The sequence below is a fragment of the Amblyomma maculatum genome, chromosome 11 (assembly GCF_055883805.1).
Source record: "Amblyomma maculatum isolate TAMU_Amacu chromosome 11, ASM5588380v1, whole genome shotgun sequence".
In the NCBI taxonomy this organism is placed as follows: Eukaryota; Metazoa; Arthropoda; class Arachnida; order Ixodida; family Ixodidae; genus Amblyomma; species Amblyomma maculatum.
This window is the reverse complement of record NC_139354.1, coordinates 73821278-73848191: the sequence shown is the minus strand read 5'-3', so window position 1 is coordinate 73848191 and position 26914 is coordinate 73821278. Positions and strand designations below refer to the sequence as shown.

General features: G+C 45.3%; 1 protein-coding gene across 1 annotated transcript in view; it reads right to left on the bottom strand.

The window, feature by feature from the left end:
* Window positions 1–2818: 2818 nt before the first annotated feature.
* The window catches only part of LOC146174165 (chymotrypsin-like protease CTRL-1), a 126188-nt gene continuing 102092 nt past the window's right edge, over window positions 2819–26914 (bottom strand). The window contains exons 3-6 of the mRNA XM_084585333.1: window positions 24564–24714; window positions 17420–17522; window positions 11566–11717; window positions 2819–3139 (exon numbers count right to left, since the gene is read on the bottom strand). Of these exons, the coding sequence (XP_084441459.1) occupies window positions 2819–3139; window positions 11566–11717; window positions 17420–17522; window positions 24564–24714 (727 nt within the window). The remainder of the gene's footprint in view (window positions 3140–11565; window positions 11718–17419; window positions 17523–24563; window positions 24715–26914) is intronic.

The following is a 26914-nucleotide window of genomic DNA, read 5'->3' as shown; positions in this document are numbered from 1 at the left end:
TGCACCGCAAAGTCAACAATGACTGGACGTGGGTGTGCATGAATCGTTATGAGTGAATGATTGTACTCGAATATGAATGGGTATTTTATGTGTGAGTGAGACATCCTGCAGAACGCTCTGCAGAACGCTCTAGTGCTAATTCCTGATGCCTGATAAGATCAAGATTCCTGCTTCTGCGGCGATAGAGCCAATCGGAAGCGAAAAAATCCACGCTACACCAGTCAAGCTCTGTAGACAGTCCTTATGGAGGTTGTTTATTGCCGCCGGTGCGAGGTAGGTTCTCGTGATAACAATTGTGCTTGTGCAAGTAGTGTCATTTGTGTCTCAGCAGCAAATGGCCAGCATTTACGTATTGATAACAAGCGTATGAAAGTCAGAAAGCCTGAAGCATAAATGATCTTCAGTGTGACGGAAAGCTGTCGTGTCCTGCCACATCGTGGGAAAGGATAGCTTCAATCAAGCTTCAATTCTCGATAATCTCGAAAATCTAAAAACTATTTGTCGTAAAAAAAAATAAAGCGACACGCGTGAGGGGAGTCAAGCTGCTGGCAACGCATAGAGTTCACACAGTTTATTCTATTTTAGGACGAATGCACTCTGTGCTTCGTTCTGCCCGATTATGCTTACAAATCAGCGGGGATTGATGTCGGGTCGCCATTCCATTTTATTTTCCGGAAAGAGGAGAGCCTATAAGGTCACGTAGGCGCATGAAGCCCTGCCCTGAGTAGCGCAGCGCGGTTGAACGCCGAAGCTTTCAAACTGCCCGCCCAGCGTGATGCCACTGTGTGCTTTTTGCGACGCGGTTTGCTCCCGCTAACAGGCTATCAGTGGAAAAGCAGCTGAGCAGCGCTCTCATTCATATCGACCTTGAATGTAACGGCGATGCTCCCACCGGTGTTACGGCTTGCTCCAAACTTGAGACAAAAGCACCGGTATTGTTAAGCGTCGCTGCGGAGCTAATAAAATTCAAATGATATGTTCACAGAGGCTAGAAGCCAACACGCTTGGTTAGTTTCTGCAATAAATGGTGGATAAAAATGGGTGTTGCATGGCACAGAATATAAAGATGTGGTTTTGCAGGGTTTACTGGAGTCGCGAGCATAGCGTTTGGTTCCTAACAGCTAACAATGGCAAAGCGAGAAATATTTGACGGCTACCGCTTGAGTGGCCACAGCAGTTTGGTTCCTTTGCGCTGGCGCATGGGTTTGTCGCGCTCGGAGAATGATGCTGCACTTCCGCTTCGGCTAGATGGAAGCGCCCTCTTGCATACTCGCAGTTGACCTTGCACTCGTTGCGATTAAAGAGATAGCATGAGCGCCGTACTAGAGTTTGCGAGGCCAGCAGGGCTCCCTGTCCCTCCGCCCCGCGCTAGAAAGAGTATTGCCCTCACCCTCTATACCCTGTCAGCCGGTTCGTTCTTGCGACGCCAGCGTCGCTACTCTGTCCCGCAGCCGCTCTGCATCTCTTCGCAGTGGGCTCCAAAATTGTGACAAAGGCTGTACATGGTTAACGCGCGCTTTTTACAGGAAGAAATATCATCGTTTAATTACAGGACTGAAACTAACTTTGTAAGCTTCCGAAGCTTTCCAGTTCTCGACGCGTTCCGCTGTGAATCTTCTATGCGAAAACGGCAAAAAAATAGCAACGTTAATCATTGCCTTCGCTAGGCTCATTGAACCATTGAACCCACCTTCCGTCTTTTACAGCCTAAGAGATCGGACACTCCATGTTGTGCATGGAGAGTTTACCATGTATCGCCTTTGTCCTCCCCGCTGAGGCTGAGTGACAGCTCGTGTACATAAACTCGGCTGAATTCGGGTCGAGTTGATAATTTGAGAGTAAGAGCGAGTTTCGAATGGGAAACGCGTTTCTGGTGTTTTGCTCTCTTCCTCTGCATTTCGCTGTTTCCCTGTAATTGTGGGCCCGACTCCACTTTTGTCGGAACCTTGTGAACCCCCAAGCACATGGTTATTCGTCTGCCGGAACTGCACCTGGGCACATGATAACATGCTCTTGACAAGCTTGACAATAGTGCCGCTGCCGTGTTTTTTGCTTACTGTGGGATAGCAGACGACTGGAGTGCCACCACAATTGTCTTGCCTATTTGAAATCATGAAGGAGGTCTATAGACAGGAAATAACGGGCGAAGTGAGAACAACCGATGGTTCCAAAAGGCAGCAAATTGAATTCCAAGAGACGAAAACCATAGCAAGGGAAGCAGAACGTTAGGCGGATGATGTTTATAGGTTCGCAGGGGTCAAGTGGCTGCAGCTAGCACAGGACGGGGTTAATTATAGGAATATGGCTGAATCGTTCGCCTTGCAGTAGGTAGTGTCTGGCTGGTGGTGATGATGCTTTTGCGTCGAGAGCCTCTTTTGAACGAGAACTCCAGATAGTACACTACATTGTCAACGGTTCACAATATGTGAATGGAGTTGTCTTTCATGACATTTTACGAGCCCCATACCGCTTCGCTTCTATATTAAAAAGTACAAGCAAAATATCTGGATTCTCCCCACCGTTCAGTGCTTCAAGAGCTCTGTAGCGAACAACAGGAGGTCCATATTTGAAGAGCAGCTGCGGCCGCTTTTCCATGGAGGCGGAAAGCAACACTTGTGTGTAAAATGCAATGTCTGTGATGTCCACACAGGGAGAGGAGGCAAAATAACTGAAATGCATCACAGAAAAAGAAATTGTAACACACGATTGCTCTACGAGTGCCAGGATAGCTTTAATTTCTCACATCATCATTTGGTTGGTTCGCTATTCACTGGAGTGGTGTAGAATGCAGTCGAATCTTATATATCTGGGAAAAACTTTACTGAGGGTCCGTGTAGTTTGGAAGATGGCCAACATCACCATTTGGTGGTGGTAATTGTGGTTTTGGAGGTTCAACTGGCTTCATAGTTGTTTTCGGTGGAGGAGGTGGAGGAGGTGGGGCCGGCTCGTTTCCTCGTCCCTGTCTCTGGTATTTTTGAAAGTACGCAAGCACATCCTTGATCCATTCGAAGTAATAGTCTATGCGGGCATGGGCACTAGGAAGGTTGCTAGAACTATTGCAGCTTAAGGGATACGAGATGAGGCCCACTTGAGTGACGCGATTATCTTCTTCAATTACCACAGGGCCTCCGCTGTCACCCTAGAGCAAGAAACATAAGAAACGAATTAGTACCGTATAGGATTCGGGCCTGGTATTTCATTATTATATCAAAATAATATTACATGAATCCCTGCACACAAATGATCTTTAAGCGGTGGTAAGGTATGGTTAGCCTCTCTCTAGTAGTGAGCAGTTATGCGTCCTTAGTGAGCGCCACTATTCGACGAAAATGTGACGTTACACTATAAGCAAATTTAGGCACTAATATATATTTATTGTGATTTCGGAACGGCGATATCATGTCCTTTAAAAACATCCCATAATAATAGAACCATCAAACCCCAGTAGAAAATAAAACTGCATGAAAGTTTACGTTGTCACACCTGAATCCTGTGCGGCTTTAAAAGAAACCTGATGTGAGAAAAGAGATTCCTGTATTAAAAACCTAATTGTGTGTTGCAATAGAAACGTACTAAGTAACTACAGACTGCAGAAAAGAACAACAAAAAAACAACTAGAGAGCTACAAAAAAGTACTAGAGAACATCGCAAATATCTGATGTTACAACATGACTATGACGAATATTTTACCACATTTTTGACAAGTGTTCGTTGTTATTGTGTAAAAGCACATCAGTCGGTTGATGTATTGAATTGTTTGAAGTTTGGCAAAAAAGCACTTATCTAGATTGGCTTCTATTCAGGAGCATCACCTGTGTGATTGGCATATGGCCGTCGGCGCCATTCGATAAGCCGCTCTGACGTCACCCGCCTAGCTAGTTTCCATAGCAGTTTCGACGCTAGCCGTTAAGTTGTTACCTACAGAACCACCCATGTCTTTTCGCTTGCGCACCTTTGTGCATATCGCCTACCACATAACTAACGGACGGTATCCTGACATGGATATATGGGTGCCAGGTATATATATATATATATATATATATATATATATATATATATATATATATATATATATATATATATATATAATGACACGTGCATTAGAGGTGAAAAAGGAGGAGCGCAATCGGTAAAAGTAGAGGACGTTGAAGTGTGGGCCCCGTTCCTGGTGTCCTCGTTCGCTTTTTCAGCTCTCTCAGTGCTCTCGCTCAGCGGCCACAGTAGTTGTTTCTGTGTGTGTAACAACTGTTACACATCTGGTGGAGTCGTGCTGGCCATACGCTTCCCGACTTGCGTACATCAACGAGATAAGAACACGGAGCTCACACCGGTTCATCAGCGCCCTAGCCGCCGCTTCCGGGGCCAGTCACCTGAATTCTGACCTATTACCACCCCGAAGATGACGACGCAGCCTCGACCGACGGTTCCACTGGAAATGGCCAGAGATAGTATGTCCCAGGCGCCCGTCCTCTACCGCACGCCGCGAACATCGCCATCTTTTCACGGCGATGTATACGAAGATGCGGAGGACTGGTTGGACACCTATGAGCGAGTCGCCCGCTACAATGGTTGGAGCGACGACCGTAAGCTCCATAACGTGTGTTTCGTGCTTGAGGACTCCGTTAAGACATGGTTCGAGAACCACGAGAACAACATGTCTACCTGGGAGACATTTCGCCTAAATCTCCTAGCTACATTCCCCAATGCAGACCGCCGGGAGAAAGCGGAAGCTGCGCTTCACTCCCGTAACCAGCGCACCAACGAAAGCGTCCGCATCTATGTGGAGGACATGACTCGCCTCTTCAAGCGTGCCGACCCCTCAATGGCGAAGGAGAAGAAGTTACACCACCTTATGCGTGGGGTCAAGCAGGAGTTTTTTGCTGGTCTTGTGCGCTCTCCACCGCGTACTGTTGCCGAATTCCTCACTGATGCGACCATCATGGAAAACAACGCTCTTGCAACGAGCCAGGCAATACAATCAGCATGAGAGCATGCTTGGCCCCGCTGTTTCTTAGGTGTCGCTTGAGAGCGGTGTGGCCACATTGCGTGACCTAATTAGGTCGATCGTTAGGGAGGAACTACAAGCCCTCCAGCTGCCTTTCAGTGCGCCTTCTATTACATCGCTGTCGGAAGTCGTCCGGGACAAGGTGCGTCTAGCAGCGCAGCAACACCTCCCTGAGGGTCCTAGCCAGAACGAGGTCAGACCTACCTGTGCATCTGTCCTCTGCCGGGCGCCAGCACCTGGCTACGACGTCAATACCGTCAGTACCACGACTCAAGCAGTGTAGCAGTCTGGTTTTGCCCAGGAGCCTGCTCGACCAGCCTATCAGCGGCCACGTAAATGTGATGTGTGGCGTACACCGGACCGGCGGCCCCTCTGCTATCACTGTTTTGAGGCGGGGCATCTTAACAGTGTCTGCCCATATCGCCGAGTGGGCCTGCGTGGTTTCGTGCCCGACGATCCTTGCCCGTGGAACGGTGAACGACCATTCGTAATCGAAGCTCACCTGTAGGCTCGTCAGAGGCCTGGAACATACATTATGACGCTAAATCGCCGTCTCCTCGACGTTACTGTTCCCCAAGTCCTCGCCAAGAAGCCGGCAATCCTGAGCGGCGTTCTCCCTGTCCACATCGGGAAAACTAATTCCAGCGGTTTCCGGAGGCAAGGCCGCTGCTGCCGGGGAAACCGAAGATCCTCCGTCGCTGATACGCCGAAACACTGATTTCTCACAGGGGCAGGGTAGCGACAGCATCCGACGTGCTACCTCTCATTTGTGCGTGATTATTGACGGTACTGAGGCTGTCGCTTTACTTGATACTGGTGCAGATTATTGGGTAATGAGCCATTCCCTCGCCAAGGACTTGAGCAACGTTTTCACGCCATGGTTGGGCCCTAGCATTCGCACTTCTGGAGGTCACCTTATTAGTCCGGCCCGAAGTTGCACAGCCCGAATCAGCATCCGCGGTGTCGTCTACGTAGGTGAATTCGTCGTCTTGCGCGAGTGTTCGAGGAATTTGATCCTGGGCCTCGACTTTCTACAGGAAAACTGTGCTGTGATCGACCTACACGAGGCGCGAGTCACATTTTTGACAAAGCAAGCCGTGGCGCACAGTGACACAGAAGACCCAGTAGTCAACGCTCTGCGTATTGTCGAAGACGACGTAATGCTGCCACCACAATCCAGTGTGCTGCTGTTAGTGAGGAACGACTGGTTTCACGACTACGAAGGAATTGCGGACAGTAACCCTTCGCTGTTGCTCGAGAAAGGAGTGGCTATTGCGCGCGGTCTTGTCGACCTGAATGACGGCTGTGCGACAGTTTTCCTGACGAATTTCACCAATGAAAATCAGCACCTCGCGAAGAGAACGGCTGTCGCCTTCCTCCACGATGTAGATAGGTGTCCGAATCAGTCTCCCTTGGAGATGAATCTTCATGACGCTGCCGCAGCACACAACGCCCTTTAGAAGGTTAAAATCAACCCGGGTTTGTAACCTCATCAAAAGAACCTTGTCATCCCTGCTACTTGATTTTAAAGATTGCTTCGCGACGAGCTCCAAGGTCGGACGTACGCCGGTAGCCAAGCATCACATCGTCATGGATTCAGCCACGCCAGCAGTTTACCAATATATATATATTTATAGCTATAAATTTAACGGGACAAATTACTACTACAAAAGAGCTTACACGTAAGAACCTGCGCGGCCGAAACTATGAATAAGGAAGTAATTCGAGGCTGCAGGTGAGCATCAGAAAAAAGTGGCCTTCCTGTATATCTATGTGAGCTATTATGACGACCTGTTTTTTCATTTTCAACTTTCATTTCAATATTGAACCTTCTCGACACCAAACTCAAAATCTAGCCGGCTCTTAGAGCCGGCCAGAGGTGGAAGCCACACCTATAGCTTTAAGATATCTAACTCCCTCAACTCTTCTTGTACGAATGATAATCATTAAATATGTTGAACAGTAATATTGCCGACCAATAAAAGGCAGTTAGAAAATTGCGACTTTGGTCGCGAGCGGTAAATCGGCTATTCTAAATGTGGCAGTGCCAGGCTTGTATTGACCCTCTTTGCGTGATGAGCTGTCTGCAGCTATCACCTGCTCTAACAAGCGCATATCTCCGGAGGTTACACAGTCGGCTATAAATATGTTCCAATTTTAACTCGTTACTCGCGCCAGCGCCGCCGGGAATATTAGACAGCTTCCGAGGAAACTAGTGAGATCCCACGGAGTGGAAGCTAGGAAAATTTTGCTCGATTTGTAACCAGGAAAGAGCCGCGAGGCTAGGCGTCTTGCGGCCCCATCGCCCTTCTAAACGCGTAAATAAGCTTATGAAGCGGAATAAGAACCGCAACTATCATACCGAAGAGAAAACCAGCCTTTTACAAAATTGATTTGCAATCCGTAATGTACCCATTCCCGTATCATCACTTGAAGAGGCCCGTCATGCCGGGCGCTTCTATATATTTATCTTCGTTGATTATAATCCCTCATTTTGCTAGGTTTTCAATGTGCTATAGTACGAAATGATAAACTTGTTCTGAGACAAAAACAACAACATTCTATAAGAGCATTATAAACAAACAATGTTGCATTCTGTAGAGAAAGGACTGTATCAGGAAGCAGGTATTAGCAGTCTCATTTTCCGCCTTATTCTGATACATAAACGAAACTCCTACCGCAAAGAGCATGCATGGGATTGACGCAGGTTCAATACGCCCAGGAACATGGAGTACAGCTGCACACATGAAAATCACTTATCAGGCTCTCCAAGGTCTTCATTTCTAGCCAAGAATAATTGCTATCGTGACTTCCGCGGGTCAAGCATTGAACAGTATGCTCCGAGATGGATGGACCATATCTTCTCTGTAATTTTTTAGATTCATTGGATCTGGCAGAAGCAGGAATTAGTCGTGGTCATTAAGAATTAAATAGTACGCAAGCGAACGGCTGCAGCAATCCGCATTGTTCACTCATGGCAGGGACATAATGGGTTGCAACTATCACTTCACAATTTTTATAACGTAAAGAGTGGGTTGAAGGAATGCAGCGAAATTGGTCGCCAGTCTCGCACAGACCATCTAAAACGACAAAATGGTTACTACAGCATGTGCCCATTAACAATAAGTGGATCTGATTTGGGATTCCAAAGGTCTGTTTTATTTTCAGCACGGAAGTGGAGGCAAGATTCTTCCAACCAGTTATACGTTCCAGACAATTTCTCAAAGCTATCTCCTGCTTGTACATGAAGGGAAAAAGATGAATGTACGCCTTGCTTACACATATCTGTAAATTTCGTTTTAGCCTCCTAGTCATACCAAAATATTACTCAGCTGCTGATATTCGTGCACTGAGGGTTGCTCGCTCACAGCCTCGCAATTTAAAATCAAGGTTCGTATCCAAGGGGAGAAACAGGGCAGACGAAAACGTCACACTACATACTTCAAAGTTTCTGTGACATTTTCAGCCGACTTATATTCTCAGACTACTCACATTTACACCAGTGGCTACTATTTGTCTTACGCTTCCGCCTGTGGCTTTTGTGTATTCTAAGAAAGCACTGATTTCAATTCACCTGCAATGCTGGACGCACTCCATGATACCAGTGTTTCAAGGCGTTAAATATGGATCGTGGAGCCGCTAGACAACTGGGGCATCGTCGCAGATTGCAAAGCGGCTCTACAACAACAGGCATTTCAAATAGTTAAATCACCACTCAGTTTGTCTTACGTTTGGCTCTGTCCACAATATAAAAATTTCCGCCGGCCCCTTTATATTACTTCAGTGGAGAACCACATAAAGTGGCGTACTAGGAAACTAATAATGCAGGGGCGTTGTGTTTCCGCAAACTAACGTATTATCCTTCGAAAAGAAAACTTGCAGAGCCATGTTAAGCAGTGATAAATATAGGATGCTAACAGTGGAAGGATGACCCCTTGAGATGCCAATGCGGTCGTGGTGTGTTCCGTAACCATCGCGCAGCAAAGCAAGTTGAGAAAGTCAAGGACGTGCAGTGCGCTACTCGAATGGATTTTGGGTATGTTCCATATGTACGAAGACAAGAAGAAAAATAGGAAAGTTGAAGACAAGGACCGGTAACGCACAGCGCACCCACACTGCGACATACAATTCGAAAACGTCCGCTGTGTTAGGTCAGGAGGCATAGGGAGGTAATTAGGCATATATTTAGAAGCGCATGTGTTTGTGAAAACTCCTATCACTAAATTAAATTAAGAGATGCATACATATTAGACGGCGAAACGACACGGACCAATCCGGACACTGCCCATAAAACAGTTGAGACTCAATTTTGACATTATTCAGTTCAGACCTCATCCCACATGGAGATCGATTAGCGACGCCCTAAGAGAAAACAATGCAGTAGAGCCAAAAATTGGGAAGCCACCGCAGTTTATTCCTGTCGTTGTCAGAATCATCAAATTGGTTGCTCTTGAATGGCTGGTGTGGCACTGTGAGACAACCCAGCTACTAAAAACGAGTAGCGAGGAACAGCTGGATGTCTAGTCTCTGTTATGTCTCGTTACGTCAAATACTCGCTCAACTACTTTTTACCTAATAACCCCCACTAATTTTAGGTAGTACAGGCTTGGCACAACCTTGGTCGGGCTTCAAGTCTATGTGCACAGCGAAGCGGACTTATAAAATTTAACTACAGTAGTAGAATGAAATGGTGGATGACTATTAGGTTTTGCTCTAAAATTCCTACGAAGTGATTTATAGATTTCTGATATGAACCCAAACGTTGACTTGAAGTTGAGTACGTTCCAATTGATAAAATATCTTTAGAAAAGAAATGACCGGCTGTAAGGATTGCTGAAAAATGATTACCATTCCCCTCACTCTATTGACTCAGATCTCGATTAACACAACGGGACCTTTCGCATCATGGAAGTGTAAATTGTTTACTGCGCTTGAGAGGCCCGTTCCTCAACTCCTTGCAGTTCCGATTAGTCAATAGACTGTACAGAGAAACCAATGGCACCGTCGGAACAACACACCCTGTTTTTATGCAATTCGCACCGTATGGTAGTGAAGACCTGCGTGTTGAACGACTACAGGCGGCAACAAACTACGTATGAGAGTGAATTGTGCATTATAGTTCACTTAGGCTTGCTTCAGTCCGGAAATACGTGGAATGATCTTTATTTTACTCCCTAGGTAGCACTGCAGACATGGTGATTTAAAACGTCCCCGCTTTTATAATGTCACGTCGCGCAGAATTAACATCCTCATCTTATTTCTAGGACATTGCACATCCGTGATTACATTTTAATTGTACGAATTCAAAACTCTTGACTGAATGTTGATTAAGAAAATGCATTTTATTTCCTAGCGTTTTTGCTGTTCCATTCACCTCTTTCTATTCCTCTTTCTGTCTTTTATGCCCTGTTGTAAATTACAACACTGGGCTAGCTGGTTTGGCACAGTTAGGCAAGGAGTCTGTATATTATATGTTCTTTCATCAAACATAGCCTTGAATTCAGCGCTTGTCCCCTCATCCTATCTGTGTTTATTACTGCTGCACTCATTTTTAATAATCTCTATTTTCTTCCTTGGCCCCGTTGCCTTGTAGGAGATCTCATACAGCAGCTAGTCCTTGGTTATTAAGTTTATTCTCACAGTCCGATATTTTTAGTTTTTATATTGCTACGAAGATGACGAAGCGGGCAGTGGCGAAAGGCGGAGTGCTCGCGCTAGGGCCACTGGCCATTAAATCACATTTCATCGTCATGTCATTACGTCGTTCTGTTTCTGTTGTGTGGCCGCGTTACATCGCTTGTCATGCCACCTCGTAACATTTGGTTACAGGTGCGGTTCATCCCCATCCTCGCCTTGCACCGTCGAAACCAACCGTACGCCGGGGGTCCATCGGCCGAGAGCCCGTGGAGATGGCCGCCCAGCTCTGCCTCGGCTCTTTTTGCTCAGACCCGACCAGCCGCTCTTCCCAGCCCCGTCCCCAGCCCTGACCATAACACACGACGACCACGAAAAGCCCAAAGCCGACCCGACCGACCCCACGACAAAGCGACCTCACGACCCCCCGAGCGAAGACAGCACCCCCGCCGAAGCCGTTCGGCGTCTCCATAAGCCTCGGCCTTCGGCAAACAGTGAAGTTTGGACCTGATGCTCCGTGGCAAGCATTAATCCCATCCTCGCATTCATTGTAGTGTTCAGCGTTTTTTGTTCTAATCCTGTGTCTGTGTTCATTGTCACTCCATGCATTGGATCTCTAGCAATCGATCGGGACGATCCGGGTAGTGCTACGAATATGACGAAGCGGGCAGTGGCGCGGGGCGGAGCGCTCGCGCTAGGCCCGCTGGCCATTAAAGCATATTTTATCGTCATGTCATCACGTCGTTCTGTTTCTGTTGTGTCGCCGTGTTACATCGCCTGACATGCCGCCTCGTAACAATATATTCATTACTAATATTAGCAAACCATACGTCATGAGATTTAGGTGGTGTTTCTTTATAAACTTCCAGACATAAATAAATTGCACCAAATCATTCACAACAGTTTGGACTACTTCCTCTGCTTACCTGGCAGCTTCCTTTTCCTCTTCCAGCGGTGCAAATCATTGTACTGTTGTTGAAAGCACTCGTATTCGTGGGCAGTGGTACGCTCTTCAAACAGTTCGTGAAAGAAATAATCTCGTCGTTGGCATACCGCAGCCGCTGTGCCCCCTGGAGTGCTGAAATTGCAAACGCGGATGTAAATATTTGCTCAGATTATGAATTAACATAATTTTCCCAGATGTTTACTTTGTTTTATAAATTTTGGGGAGTGCATTTCGGAAATATTTATACGCATTTTTGTCCATGATAGACTCGCTGGTACCTGACAGCTTCTGACATATTCGGGACTTCGTTCAGTGAACTCACCACATGCATGTTGTCAAAGTTATGCGTTACGCTGAGCGCAATAAACACCTATAGTTTTGAAAACAGGAAATCTATTTGCGAAAAGCAATCCATGCTGTCCGTATTTTCGTTGTTTTCGGAACCATGCTCCACATTGGTTATCAACGTTCGGACTATACTCACTTCAGTGCGAAGGACTCCCCAATATTCCTCCAATTACCCTATCCTGTGATAGCAGCATCTATTGACCCCTCAGATTTTTAACTTCATCCGCCTCTAACTTTCTGCTGTCCTCTGCTAACCTTTACTTCACTTGGAATCAAATTTGTTTCCCTTAGCGACCATCAATTCTCTCTCTTCGCACTACAAGCTCTGCCCATGCCTATGTATTCTTGATTTCCACTAGAATTCCGTTCCGTAGTTTTCTGCGTTGTCCCCTACTTTAATAGAATCTTCTTTTACCCTTCACGTTCCAGCCCCCAATCTGAGAGCAGGTAAGATTGAAGAGGTATTTACATTCTGCTTGACCGATACGGGTAAGCTGCTAGTCATAATCTCCATGTTTTTACAAATTCGCTCCATCTCAATAATATTGTCCTAGTTAATTCTCTTTCATGGCCCGCATCTGTGTTTATATACCTGCCCTATACCTGTCCTAAGTAGATATTTTCGCATACCACGTTTAGGGCTGCGCTACCTACTGTAAGCTGCTGTTCCTTCCAGAGGCTGTTAGACGTTACCTTATTCTTCTACATTCAGTTTTGCTCTTCCTTCTCATCTGTTACTGCCTAGGTCATCAATCATTTTTTACAGTTCTGCAGCTGAGTTACTTAACAAGGCATTGTCATCCGTGAATCGTTGATTCACGGATGACAATGTTGATTACTGAGGTTACTTTCATTAGCACTTATCTGTAACTGCTCCTATTTCAAGTCTCGGAGTAATTTCTCTAAGGAAGCTGTTAATAGTAGTGGCGCGATTGTGCCTCCCTGTTTAACACCTTCCAGTAAATTGAATTACTTTTTTTGTGTAGAACTATTTTTATTTATTTATTGACACCTCAAATGCCCAATGTAAGGGGTATTACATGAGAAAGTGGTTGAAGAGTACATGAATTATTCGATGGATGATCTGAAGGTTGATGGGTCGTAATAAAGCAGAACGGTGTTTGCCAAGTCAATCCAGTCCGGTGGGGTGCGAACAAAAAAAGATGACAGATGCGGAGATGTCCGGGCAGGCGGAGGGTAAACGGTCTTTTCATGGTGCGTGCGGCTGGAAGTATGGTGGGCGGGGCTGATGACAGACTTGAGTAGGGGGTGATGGTAAAATTTGTGAAAAATGCAGTCTAGCAATTATGCGTCTCTGTGCTAATTCAGTAAGGTGAGCATTTTGTTTTAATTCAGTGACACTAGCATGATAGGAATGAGTCGAGTATAGGAATCTTGCCGTGCGATTTTGTATTGCTTCTTGTATGCTGGAAAGGTTATTTTGGTAAGGATCCCAGACAACGCAAGCATACTCTAGTTTGGGACGAATAAATGTTAGATAAGCTAGTAACCTAACTGATGGGGGAGTTGTGCGCAGTGTTCGCCGAAAAAAGCCGAGTACGCGATTAGCTTCGTTTGTTACCTTAGTTATATGATGGGATTAATTTAAATTGCGGCTTAAATAAATGCCTAGGTACGTTGATACAGCGACGATTTCGGTATTGGAGAAATTATTTTGATGATGGCAGGGAGCGACGATGATGGAAATATTGTAATGATGTTATCTTTGCGTTTATTGACATTAGGGAGTTTTATAATAGGGGGACCCAAGGTTTGGGGCCCCCAAGGAAAAAGCGTGCGGCGGCGCAACGTGCTAGCCGAGCGGCAAGATTTAGAATAGGGGTTTTCCCGACTCAGCGGAGCCGGGCTTGCGTTCCTCGATTGCAGCGCCACGACGGTAAACCAAGAAAAAGCATTGAAATATATAGAGCCAACAACGCTATTTTGTTCATCAAAAAGTGCTACTATTGCACAAAAATATATTAAAACTACCAGTTATACAAACTGTTTTTGTCATACAAGAAGAAATCGGCCAATTGTCAATCCGGGCCGAGGCCGGGAAAACTCATTTGAACCTTCCGCGCTTTCCGCCGTCTGGTCCCCATGGCAACCGAACGACGCGAACTCGCTAGGCCTAGCAGCTCGGTAAATCCGGAAGCAATCAAAAAAATATAAGGCGTTGTATTGCTACAATTTGGTGGTGGGGGCATCATGAGACATAGCATAAGCTTCGTTGTCCTTTCGTTTGCCATGAACGCGTGACAACCATGGAGCGGTGATGACGAATGTGTGCCGAGGCGAGCGGCCGCCTCTTGGCCGGTCGCCGCCATGTCGCCGTAACCCAAGCGACCCAACGGCGGCTTGGGGCGAACCCTATTTCTGAAAAATAGGGGCCGCCCCTAGCGTTAACCCAAGACACCAAGCGCGCCTTACATTCTGCGCATGCGCTTTTCGACGCCCCAAGCTCCTTGGGGGCCCCGAAGCTTGGGGCCCCCTATTCTAAAACTCTCTATTAGCCATTTTTTTGTACCAGGTTACTACGCTTTCCATGTCCAGTTCAAGAGTTTGGGGATCAGTGCTATAATTATAGGACGGTAAATAACGCAGTCATCTGCAAACATCCGGATGTTGCTTGCTTTCCAGCCACTATATATACGTTTAAATTCTATAGCATACGGCTAACCTATATTTCAATTTCGCAATGCCTGCATGATTACTCCTGCTTCTACTCAGTCAAATGCATTTTCGTAATCAGGAAATCCTTTGTACAGGGCCTAGTTATATCTGAGGATTTGTCTATCAATTGGTTGATCGCATGAATATGATCGATAATATAGTACCGTTTCCTAAAATGTCCTTGATCCTTGGTTGATTGAAATCTAAGGTTGCCCTTAAGCTATTACCGATTACCTGAGTTAACGCCTTGTACGTAACGGATACTGAGCTAACTTGTCGGCAATATTTAAGACCTTAGCTATAAATATATTATGAATTAAGATAATGCTATCGTTCCTCCACGAGTCTGGCAGCGTCGATGACACCAGGAAGTGTGCTCAGTTTTCCTAGCACCATATCTCCCCTGTCCTTCAAAACATTTGTAGTTATCTGATCCTAAGCAGCTGCTTTCCCTTCTTTTAGAGTTTCTAAGCTTTCATATTCTCGTCCTTCTTCAGGTGGAACATCCGAATGCTCATCACTACTGCTAATCTCATTACTCTCCAGACTACTACTGAATCAGTCAGTACTGACCTCTTCGGCTACTCTGAGTATCTTGCCCATATTGGCGATGATAAGGCCCACCATGTCGCTTAACGCATATATCTTATTTGCGTCTGTGCCTAATTTCCTCTTCAGCGATTCAAGGCTACCAATCTACCTTAGAGCATTATCAATTTTCTCAATATCTCAATTCCTTAAGTCGGACGCTTTTCCCCTATCCATTACCTTTGAGAGCTCATCCAGTTTTATTATGGGTTTTGGGTTGGAGGTTTCATGAAATCTTTCGTCTGCTTAGATAGGTTACCGATATCCTATTTAACTGTCCTTCCGCCTACTTCTACCGCACGCTCAGTAATGACATCTCTGAAGACATCGTTCATTACTTTTTCACCAATGTCCTTCCCCTCGGCTAAAGCTAAGTATCTGTTCTGTAGCGAGATTATAAATTATTCTGCTTTCACTCACAGAGCTAATTAGTTCATGGACTTCTCCTTTACTAATGTGTTTCGTTAAACTAATTCTGGGCATCATCAGTCTTTGGCCACTGCATCACACCTATCCGGTTAACTCTACATTCTCCATAATGCCAGGCTTACAACAAAATATGAATTAAATTTCATTGTTAGTCTCCCCGTTTGGTCTTTTCCATGTCCTGTTCTTCTGTTTGCTAAAGGTACGCAGGATTCTTAAGCTATTACGCTGGGCGAACTTAACTAATATCTTACCCTGCTATCCCTACAGCGGATATTATAGCACCCAACTTTACTCTTGTTGCCAGCCTGCTTTTTGTCTACCTTACCATTGAAGTCGCACATCAGTGTATTACACTTCGTTTTTACATTCATTTATTTTTCTGCATTCCGTAGAAGCTTTTGAATGTTTGTTCAGAAAGACTACATGTAAGCGCATAACCATGTAAAATGTTCTGTTTTTACCGCTGAAGCCTAATTAAGACTCCTGACATCCTATCAATAATCCTATAGAATTATTTTGTTGCCAGCTACATCCTTATTGACCAGGAAAGCTACTCCTATAGTTCCCGTTTTTCAGTAAAATATCGATAACACAATACGTCCCAGCCGTTCAGTGCAGTGCATGCCTCATTTGGGCCTTTAGCCTCACTAAATACTATGATATCCCATTTCACAGATGCTAGTTTCTTGAAGAACACTGCGCTGATAAACTAGCCTCACTATCTAGGGTTCTACTAATAAATAGTTTGGCACGTACGATAAAAGAATAAGTACTTTGCAAACGACATTGTTGTTCCTTTCTCACAGCTTTGTGTTCTGAATTACTTCGCAGAATATATTACCTCATTATTTTCCGTTAATGACCTGAAAGAGCTGCGACAAAGTTGCAAACTGCAGAACGTCATCATCATCATCATCAGCCTGACTATACCCACTGCAGGGCGAAGGCCTCTCCCATATTTCTCCACCTAACCCGGTTCTGTGCTACCTGCATCCACTTGACCCCTGCGAACTTCTTAATCTCATCCGCCCACCTAACTTCTTGCGGCCCCCTGCTACGCTTTCCTTCCCTTGGAATCCAGTTTGTTACCCTCAGCGACCATCGGTTATCCTCTCTTCGCACTACATGTCCTGCCCATGTCCATTTCTCTTCTTAATTTCCACTAGAATGTCGTTAACTTGAGTTATTTCTCTGACCCACTCTGCACGCTTTCTATCTCTTAATGTTACCCCTACCATTTTTCGTTCCATAGCTCTCTGCAGAACGTACTGAATAGAAATAATGGTTTAATAGATTGGATTCTGCTGATGAAGTATCTGAAGCCACTGTCTCGGTGAAGCGTTTTCGTCTTTAGTCAAAAAGCTCCAATGCCATAGAATCCCTCATCTAGAGGCTAACACATGTCTGGGCTAGAGGCTAGCCCAGACAATCCTGTATCAATTCAACTACGTGCCCTCAATTCGCGAAAATAATACTGTATTTGCATTTTTGCGTAAATTGCACATACTGCTTTCCAGTGCATGACATGTTAAGTGCCTACGTTTTACTCTGCAAAAGCTTCTGACTGGTGTTTGAATTGTGACATTGATTTCGCTTTGCTAGATGCGTCTATTGGCTAACTGTTCAGTTGTTTTAGCGGCATCATCATTTCCACCATTTTCACAATACCCATTTCTTCCTTTTTCCTAGAACAGCGTTTCTCATGCCCCGAGTGGTACTTGTGGACGCCACTCACGATATACCGCACCGCACACATTTTATTATTATACGAATTAAAACCGATGCATACTTACGACCGTAGCCTATCACTTTCACCTTCTTGTTCACCAGGCGTGATTTCTTTTCCATCAGACAGATACGGTTCGACCTAGTGTTCCTTTCTACCTTCTGCCACAGCTATAAATAACAAAAATGCTTGAAATCTTGAAGTATTGTTAAGACCAGCGGCAAATCAATCACTGCACGGCATGCAAATCTTCAAGTGAAAATTTAATTTCCTTTTTCTCTCTGTTAAATATTTTTGTTCTGGAGATAACTGTAGGTTCGGATAAGTTAAAAGCCAGGTACCATTTACAAGAGAGATATATCTAGGCAAATTGGGGCATAAAAATCATTTTAAGAAGGACATAAGAAGAGCAGAGGTTAAGGAATTTCTTTTCGTACTTTTCTTTCTTTAACATAGCTGCTCTTATAATAGGAATGAGTTTGGAATGCTGTAGATGGTAGATGATTTCGCTGCAATTTTTAAAGCCTTAATTTCGTCCTAGTGCAGCTCCAGTTTTCACCCGCATCATTCGAGCACTACAGAGCTCCAAGTATTTGCAAAACATCATTTAAAGCCACAATGGAAATATCTTCCACTAGCTTGATTCAAGGAAAGAGCAACAATGCCATGAAGGAGCAACAATTGAAGCAAAGGAAGGAGCAAATTCAGATATGGGGTTGGTGATGTGGTAGTACATGTAACATATGCGATCCGCCTGTGAAGTAAAACAAGAAACGAGCAACCAAATTCCATTTGTTGCCAAGTTAGATTGAATATATAAAATTATAAATATCCACATTCCGCAAGTGCATTATCATCAAATAGAAATATTATTATCAGTCGACTTTATTCAATTGTTTGTATAAGCAGGCTTCAAATGAACGAAAGTTTACAATTTTTTGCATTCATTTAAATTCCACCTGGATTTTCCACATAAAGCTACTCACAAGTGTCACATGGCGGCTATTGCACAAATTGCTTCTCCACGTCCTACACTAAGCTATATCACAAATTTCTCTCACAAAGGCGTACCATTTTTAGTCAACACTGGTATTTTGCTTTTATGGTATAGTACATAATTCAATGAAGGAATGAAAATCGCGATAGTAATATTTATTCTCATATTACTTCTGCCTCCCGCTTTCACCTTTATTGTTCAAGCTAAATCCCGCACAAATCAAAAAGGAATTTATAAAGAAAAATCTTCCCCTGAAAATATGTCAAACCGCTCGGATTCCTGACTGCACCCTCCTCCCCCTCAAAAAAAGAAGATCGAGACCATTGAGTTAACACGCTATGCTTAGAAACATTAAAATAACTGCGCTTCACACATTTGAACAAAAACGACACAAAACTATTTTGGGGGACTAAATTCAGGACGGCTTTCAATTACGCTCACTACAAATCCGCCAGGGCTTTCTGGGACGCATATTTACCACCTGAAATCTACCACAGTGATTCCAACTAAAGCAAGTTCTAGTGACCCGTCAAGGAACTATGAATATACATAGCATTTATTGTTACTGGAAATGTTGAACGACCGAGTGCAGAATCAATGTGTCCTGAAACCAATTAGAACTGACACCCTGACACCTGCGAATCCATTTCATTTATTTCAGACATAGACGTAACTTTGCCTAATGTAGTTAAAGCAAAGGGCTAGCTGTATGAGTTCCAAATGGTTTGAAGAGAGTGGCTAGAGCGATGACTTTTCATGAGGTAGGGACATTCATTGCAGTCGCACCAACAAGTAAGCAAAACTGTCGATGGGCCTTAAAATTCAAGCCTTGGCCACCTTCTCGAATGTATCAAACAAACAAAATCACAACGGCGCTCATGACACGCGCTAACGTCTTTGGAAGCTAGAAGAACCATATATATATATATATATATATATACAACACAACCACCCATAATGATGCTGGCCGATACCACTGCGCCCTCCTTCGTGTTGCAGCCGCCACAGGAGCTACCCACCTTCGCAGTCTTTCCAGGCGACGACACGGAAGACTGGCTAGACAAATTTTAGCGAGTAGCCCAGTAAAATCGCTGGGGCGACGACCGGAAACTACAGCATGTTTTTTTTTTTTCGCTGGATGGTGCAGCTGGCACATGATTCGAAGATCTTGAGACCACTATCACAACGTTGAGTTTCTTCAAGGACCAGTTCCTGCGAGCTTTCACCATCGTTATTCGCAAAGAACGCGCCGAGCTGCTCCTAAAGACGAGAGTACAGCTCCCTAATTAGAACGTCCTCGTTTACTTCGAGGACATGGCGAGGCTGTTCCGTCGCTACTTCGCTACATCATGAGGGAAATTAAGGAACAGATCTAAGTTGGATTAGTGCGATGTCCCTCCAAGATTATCGGGGAATTTGTGTCGGAGGCCACTACCATTTGGAAAGGCGCTAGATACGCAATTCAAGCACTACGAGCGGCCGTCCACCTCTTTTGCTGCCGCCAACGCCGACCATGGTAGCACTGACATACTCCACGAGACCATACGGGCCGTCGTACGCGAGGCGCTGAAAATACTATTTTCGACGCCAGCACCTACAAGTATCCTGCCTCTCTCAGATGGCTCAAGAAGAGGTCAACCAGACACTCAATCCACCCGCGTCACTCTCGACAATCCCACCAAGGGCCATCACCTACGCCGTAGTCACTCGTTGTGCCTGTCCACCTCCCAGTCAGCACCAAGAACCCCCTGCGTACACTCGTCTAGCACCTCCCGCTTGACCTCCTCAGGTGCGTCCACGCAAAAGCGACGTCTGGCACACTCGCGACCATCGCCCGCTGTGAAACCACTGTTACGAAGCTGGTCACCGGTACCGCGATTGCTATTACCGACGAATGGGTCTGCCGGGGTTCACGCCGACGCACAAAAACCGCAGCCTGGTGAACGGCCGCCTTCCATTGACGCATACTTCACCGTATTGAGGCGTACATGATTGTCACCTTCCCCGTGCCATTACTCCACGCAGACACATCCAAATACCGGCCTGACGCGGGTCCGCTCCCCAGTCCCCAGTTGGGAAAACTAGATGCGGCAACCTTTGGGGAAAAGGTTTCTAATCGACGACATTCTCAAGCTCCTCCACCGCTGCAGCCGTATGGTCACACCTTTTCACGACGACACGAGGCGCCCCCCTTTGATCCGCTGCCTGCGCTCTGCAGTTCTTCTACGACACAATATCAGCTAGTACAACACCGAAGCCGTGACCGGACCCCGCGAGGTTCCGGCGACACTATAGCGCCAACCGCCGACCTGAACATTTCAGTGGACGGAACCGACGTGACAGCGCTCGCAGATGCCGGCGCCGAATATTCTGTAATGAGTGGGCCATTCGCCGACACTCTTAAAAAGGTGACTACACCCTGGACAGGCCCGCAAATTTGTACTGCCGGAGGCCACTTGATCACTGCGAGACTTTGAAGCGAAAAGATTTTGCTTTTTGTGCGCAGAGGAGTTGTTCGCCTCGAAGACGGCAAAGCAGATGTCCTGCTCACGAATGTTAGCGGTGAGGACCAGCATTTAAAAATTGGAACTGTAGTGGCTGACATTTGCGGTACCCCGCACCTTCGAAATGCCTCTGGACTTGCGACGCTGTCGATGACCGGGCTGGTGAGGCCTACTACCGATTTACACTTCGATATTAACCCTACACTTTCTCAACTGCAGCATCACCAAGTGAACGAGCTCCTTTAGCGCTGTCGAGAGACCTTCTCCGATTCGTCACGTGTTGGCAGAACCGATCTCATCAAGCATCGCATTATAACAGATGATAACGTACCGCCACTCAGACAGTCACCTTACCGAGGGTCTACGACTGAACGCGCCGCTTTCACCCACCAATGAAAGAGATTCTTCACGGCGATGTCATCAAGCCCTCGCGGAGTCCGTGGGCTGCACCAGTCGTTCTTGTAAAAAAATGAATGGTACCCTTTTGTCTGGATTACCGGCGGCTAAACACAGTTACGAAGAAAGACATCTATCCCCTCGCTGGATCGACAATGTTCTGGATCATCTCTGCTCCGCAAAATATGTCTCTTCAATGGACCTGAAATCGGGATACTGGCGAATAGAGGTAGATGAGAAGGAGCGAGAAAACGGCTTTTATTAATACGGATGGGTCTATGCCCTTCGGTCTCTGCACCGTGCCGGCTACTTACCAACGGCTTATGTACACCATACTTGCAAATCTCAAGTGGCAGAAATGTCTCGTTTACCGTGACGACGTTGCGGCCTTCGCTCCAACGTTCCAGGAGCACCTTCGGCACCTTGAACTTGTTTTGTAAGCCATAACATTCTCTGGCCTTAGATTAAAGAACGAGAAGTGTGATTTTGCTTACACCAAGCTCATGTTCTTGGAAAACGTTGTAAGCCACGCTGGTGTCCTGCCTGATCCTGAGAAAACGGCAGCTATTGTCAACTTCCCTTCGCCCCAAGACCAGAAAGCTTTTCGACGATTTCTTGGCTTATGCGCTTAATACGGGCGCTACTTCAAAGATTTTGCTCGACCCGCCGCGCCACTAACACGTCTGACGAAGACAGACACGGTTTTGATTTGGCACACACTGCAGGTACAAGCGTTCCCAGAGCTTCAACGCCGTCTACAAGCACATCCCATAGACGAAAACGCCTACACGGAGCTTCACACCGATGCCAGCAACGTAGGCCTGGGTGCCGTTCTAGTTAAAATACAGGGTGGTGAAGAACGTGTGATTGCGTACGCCATTCGCTGTCTATCTAAATCTGCACCGAACTATTCTGCAACAGAGAAAGAATGTCTAGTCACTGTGTGGGCGACCTCGAAATTCCGGGCATATCTTTATGGGAAACCGTTCAAAGTAGTTACTGACCACCATGCCTTATGTTGGCTTACCACTCTAAAGGACCCGTCATCCCATCTTATAAGATGGAGTCTCCGACTACAGGTATTCATAACTGTCACGTACAAGTCTGGCCGCCAGCATTTGGACGCCGACTGCCTCTCGCGTGCCATTGTAGATCCCCCCACAGATGAAATTCCTGATGATGCCATACTGTTAAATACCATCAGCGAGAGTGCCTTGCTGAACGAAATCTGCAGATCCTGAACTTCATCACAACATGGACTCTGTGAAAGGTGCATGCACAACTGTTTCGAGAGCTTTCAAGCATGTTCTGTCATCGTTATGTCTGCACGGTGGTGTTCTTATGAAGAAAAGCGTTTCAACCAACCAAACGCCGTATCTGATTGTTGTACCTATATGTCTACGTGATGAAATTTTACACGCTTGCCACGATGAACTAACGTCTGGACACTTGAGTGTCCCCAGCACACTTGCAAGGCTCAAAGAAAAGTACTACTGGCCTCGTCTTAACCCAGACGTTTCACACTATGGGAAAACGTGTCGCTGCTGTCAAAACAGATCTATCGTTCTGGTAAAACAGCATGCACAACCGACGACCTTAGACAAGAGCGATGAAATGAGAAGAAGTCGTATGCTAACAGGCAAATCTTGGTGGAAACATTAGTCCAGTGCGAGGACTTTGAGAGTGACATCAGGGCAGACAGCGAATCAGTTCCTGACATTGTTCTTCAGTTGCAGAATAAATATAATGAACTAGATATCATTGCCATCATCATTATCATCAGCCGCTCAATACCCGAGGCAGGGGTAAGAGGTCTGAAATATACCTGTAATTTATACGATCCGGTATTCACCCCCCCCCCCCCCCCATAGAATGTCACAATTCTTCAACGAGCGAGCGAGCGAGCAAAAAACAATTCGCTATAAAATGTGGGCAATGCATGCTAATCGCTGCAGAACATCATGCTTGGAGGTTTAAATTTTCCAAATCACTTGTGGGGACGGCTCCATTACAGCAGCAGACCTTAAGCTATATAAACTATGAACACATGGAGAAGGACATACTGTTCCGACGTCGGCGGCACAATGAGACGCTTAGGCATGTGTGGGACGCTGTTGTTTGTAGTGAACGGAATGGTCATCCAGGGATTCTTTGCAAGACCTGGTTTGATGCAAACCTAGCATTCTGCCCCTGCAAATCCATCTTCCGGTTCGAACTGGTCGATGAGTGCTATTGTCTATCTGGATGCGGGGCCCTCATCAAAAGAGGACCGCCAAACGCAAATCATTCGATGCTACAGACCAGACTAAGGGCGAGTCCTCGATAGAGCACGGTGGCTGCAGATTTAATGAATCCATACGAATATTAAATATACCCCTGACATCTTAATTGCTCATCAAAGTTTCAGAAGTCTACGACGACAATGCTGTCGATTCATTCCTCCGCAAAAACTATAATAACGCTACTCGCCGCATCAAACGGCTGCGCTAAGGCCCTGTTAATTGCAATACATTGCAATTGCAATACATCGCCCGGTACGCTACGGAGTGTGAAAAAAAAAACCTCACTGCTCCTGGCTACTGCAAAGTTGAGAAACGCCGTATCCAGTGCACCGCATGTACATGGTGTCAATCCGTAGATTTACCGATTCATTCAATAATGCACTACCAAATCACCCGAAGGCGTTCTTGTAGGTTGTTCGTACGGGAGGCAGAAACGCTAATATCGGTTAACGGAGCAAGGAGTTATTTCACCTGCGTTAATATTTTCTACTCCCCTGCCGTAACTCTGTCCATGACCGCAAGATTTTAATGTTTTATGTTAAAGTAGAAGAACGAAGTCTAGCTCCGTGAGAATAAATTAACTGCGGCTTTATTAACTGATATTCATGTAAACTGCATCATTTACATATCAGCACGTACACTAGCCGTACATGCGTGCCTTAACGCGATTACCACAGTTAACTAACATCGGCTTCCTTTCTGTACTGAAGTTCGGTGAGAACGCCAGAACAAATGCACCAAATGCACGCCTGAAAGCTTCTCTGGAGCTGAAAAGATTGCAAAACATGTGCGTCTTTCAGCCACTCCAAGCAGCCCATCGCGAATTAAACCTATTCCGTCGTCAATTCGATGAATAGTCCACTGTTTATGGATCTCTGATGGTGACCAGTTAGTGTGTTATGTAGAGTTGTAGCAGAGAAACTATAAAAGATAACAGGTATATTTTGTTTTTCGCTCCCACCGCAAAGATTGCAGCAGGGTATGACGCGGTTTGCTCTTTCAGCATACACTGCAGTAATCGCAGGTACTTACCCTAAGCAAAGCCACATTGTGTTTGCGCAATTTATAGTCGTAGCGAGGATGAAGAATAACGTCTTTAGCTCTTATGTACTTATTCCTGCCCATATCACCCTGAAGCTTTTCGCTTTCGTAGTATACGCGTACTATGCTGGCATGGCTTCCGCTGGAAAATGAAAAATACAGCAAGAAAGTGAAGGTAAGCAGTCAGCTTTAGACTACCATTTACATTCAAATATATTAATTTCTATCTCCCACAGAATGTTTAATAAATAAGCCTTAATACACCTTAGCCTTCCTATAACTATTAATATCTTCCACTGGTGTAGAACTATAGCGGAGTGCAAAATACTTCTGACTTTTTATTGTTTATTGAGGAGGTATGAGCCACAAAATGAAATTTGGTACTCATAGAGCGCTTGTGTTTGTTTACATAGCGAATCTTACGTGCGTGGTCTTTACTATATAAACCGTCAGAAGCATCTACGTGTTGTCTGTGAAAGCTAACTGTACGTCTACAGCGCACCACCGGTGACCGTTAACTAGATTATGGGCGTTAATCAATCGAAATATATTCAACTCAAATTACCTAATCAACTCGTTTAGTTTTTGCTTTATGGGCTAAAATTATATTGCTAAAATTAAGGTCGTAAACGTCACAAAACGAAAGTCATTTATGTTTCCGTAATTGTCTATACCGCTACGAATATAAAACGAGCAAGAGAGCCCGGTATCGAATCCCGGCCGCGGTCGCAACGTTTCGAAAGAGGCGAAAAAGAAGGGACATGTACGCTGAACCAGAGCCCGTTAAAACTTCCATTGTTTTAAATTTCTGGAGCCCTCCACTACGGCGTCTCTCATAGCCTGATTTGATCTTGGATGTTAAGCCTCATTACACAAACAAAGTGTTTCATGAACAATTAAATAAAGCCAACTCATTGAACACCAGGTTCGTGTTTCATACGCTCAATATTTTGACTTGGTCGCCGAATAAGAAATTTTCAAATATGGCTCAGGTTTCACGGTCTCGTCTATCATTTTATCATTTTATTATTTACGGTTAAAATAGAAACCAAAAGGAGATACGGTCATTTTTATTTAACCCTTTAATCACAAGATTCGAAGATACTACAGCGACATAACGGTTAGCATGGGTTACCTTGAGCTTATTGAGGTTGTGTGCGAAAGCACTGTTTGGCCACCTTTCTAGTGGCTGTTCTTGACTGTTTTGCACTGAAATATTGCTGTGTGTTTGGCAAGTGGTAAGTGTCTTTATTTGCTTTGGTTTAGAGAGTAAGTAAGCACCCAGTTTCTCTGCTTCAATTTCATGGACACCCACACCTGACATTATTGGCTTCCTGGTCCAAATCCATTTAGCCAATTAGCCTTCATGTTTACAATCTGGGGACGGCTCCCCCCCCCCCCCCCCTTCCCCTCTTCTTCCTCCGTGGTGGCGACAGTGTGTACCCCGATTGCTGCTCGCGCTCCTGCCGCCACCGTTCGCCGCTGCGTGTACCCCCTCCCCCCCCCCCTCTCTCTTTACTTGCTTGACGGCGACCGTGTTCTCCGGTTACAGAATCGCCGCCTCGGTATCAGCGGATCAAGATTGCGCGCATCCTAAATTGAAACGAAGAGCCACGTTGAATTTAATGGCTAGCGGCGTCAGCAGCATCAGTCAGTCGCTGCTATCTCTTCACCATGCAGCGTTTCTAGCGACCCATGTGCTGCCTCCCGCAATCTCCGGATGGCTTAACTGAACATTTCATTTCTCCGACCGCATAGCTTCCTCCATGACAGTGAAGAAATGTTAGCGGAGTGTTTCTTCGAAAGAATATATGTGAACAATAAAAAAACTTCTCTGTAATTGTACATAGATGTATTGCTCACAATTGTTGTCTCCCTCTATCGAAAAGGTGAAACAGGTGATGACTGCACTCAAATTTTGCATTAGGAAGCAACGTAATCGACGGCAAAAATTTTTTTCTTACTATTGATATGATGCGTTCTTATTATATGTAGTCTTTGTTCGCCACATTATTCGGCTATGCTCTAATTTAAGTATACGTTTTCTTAGATGGACAAATCGTCCATAGTTTAGTGGGAGCCACAATCAGGAATATATTTGAAGGAATGCAGTAATTATTAACGTCTACTAAATAGCAGCCAACGACTTGGAGTAAAGATCTAAGAGAACTCTGTAGATTTCGATGACAGCCCTTCTCTGAGCTTTCGTGAAAATGTTAATAAAAAGTCGCTATTATGCAAGTTAGAGTTTTGATTACACGCCGGTTTTCGAGCCGACAAACACATATTACTTTTATTGCATAGGCATAACATTTACAATATACACAATGCGCTGGTCAACT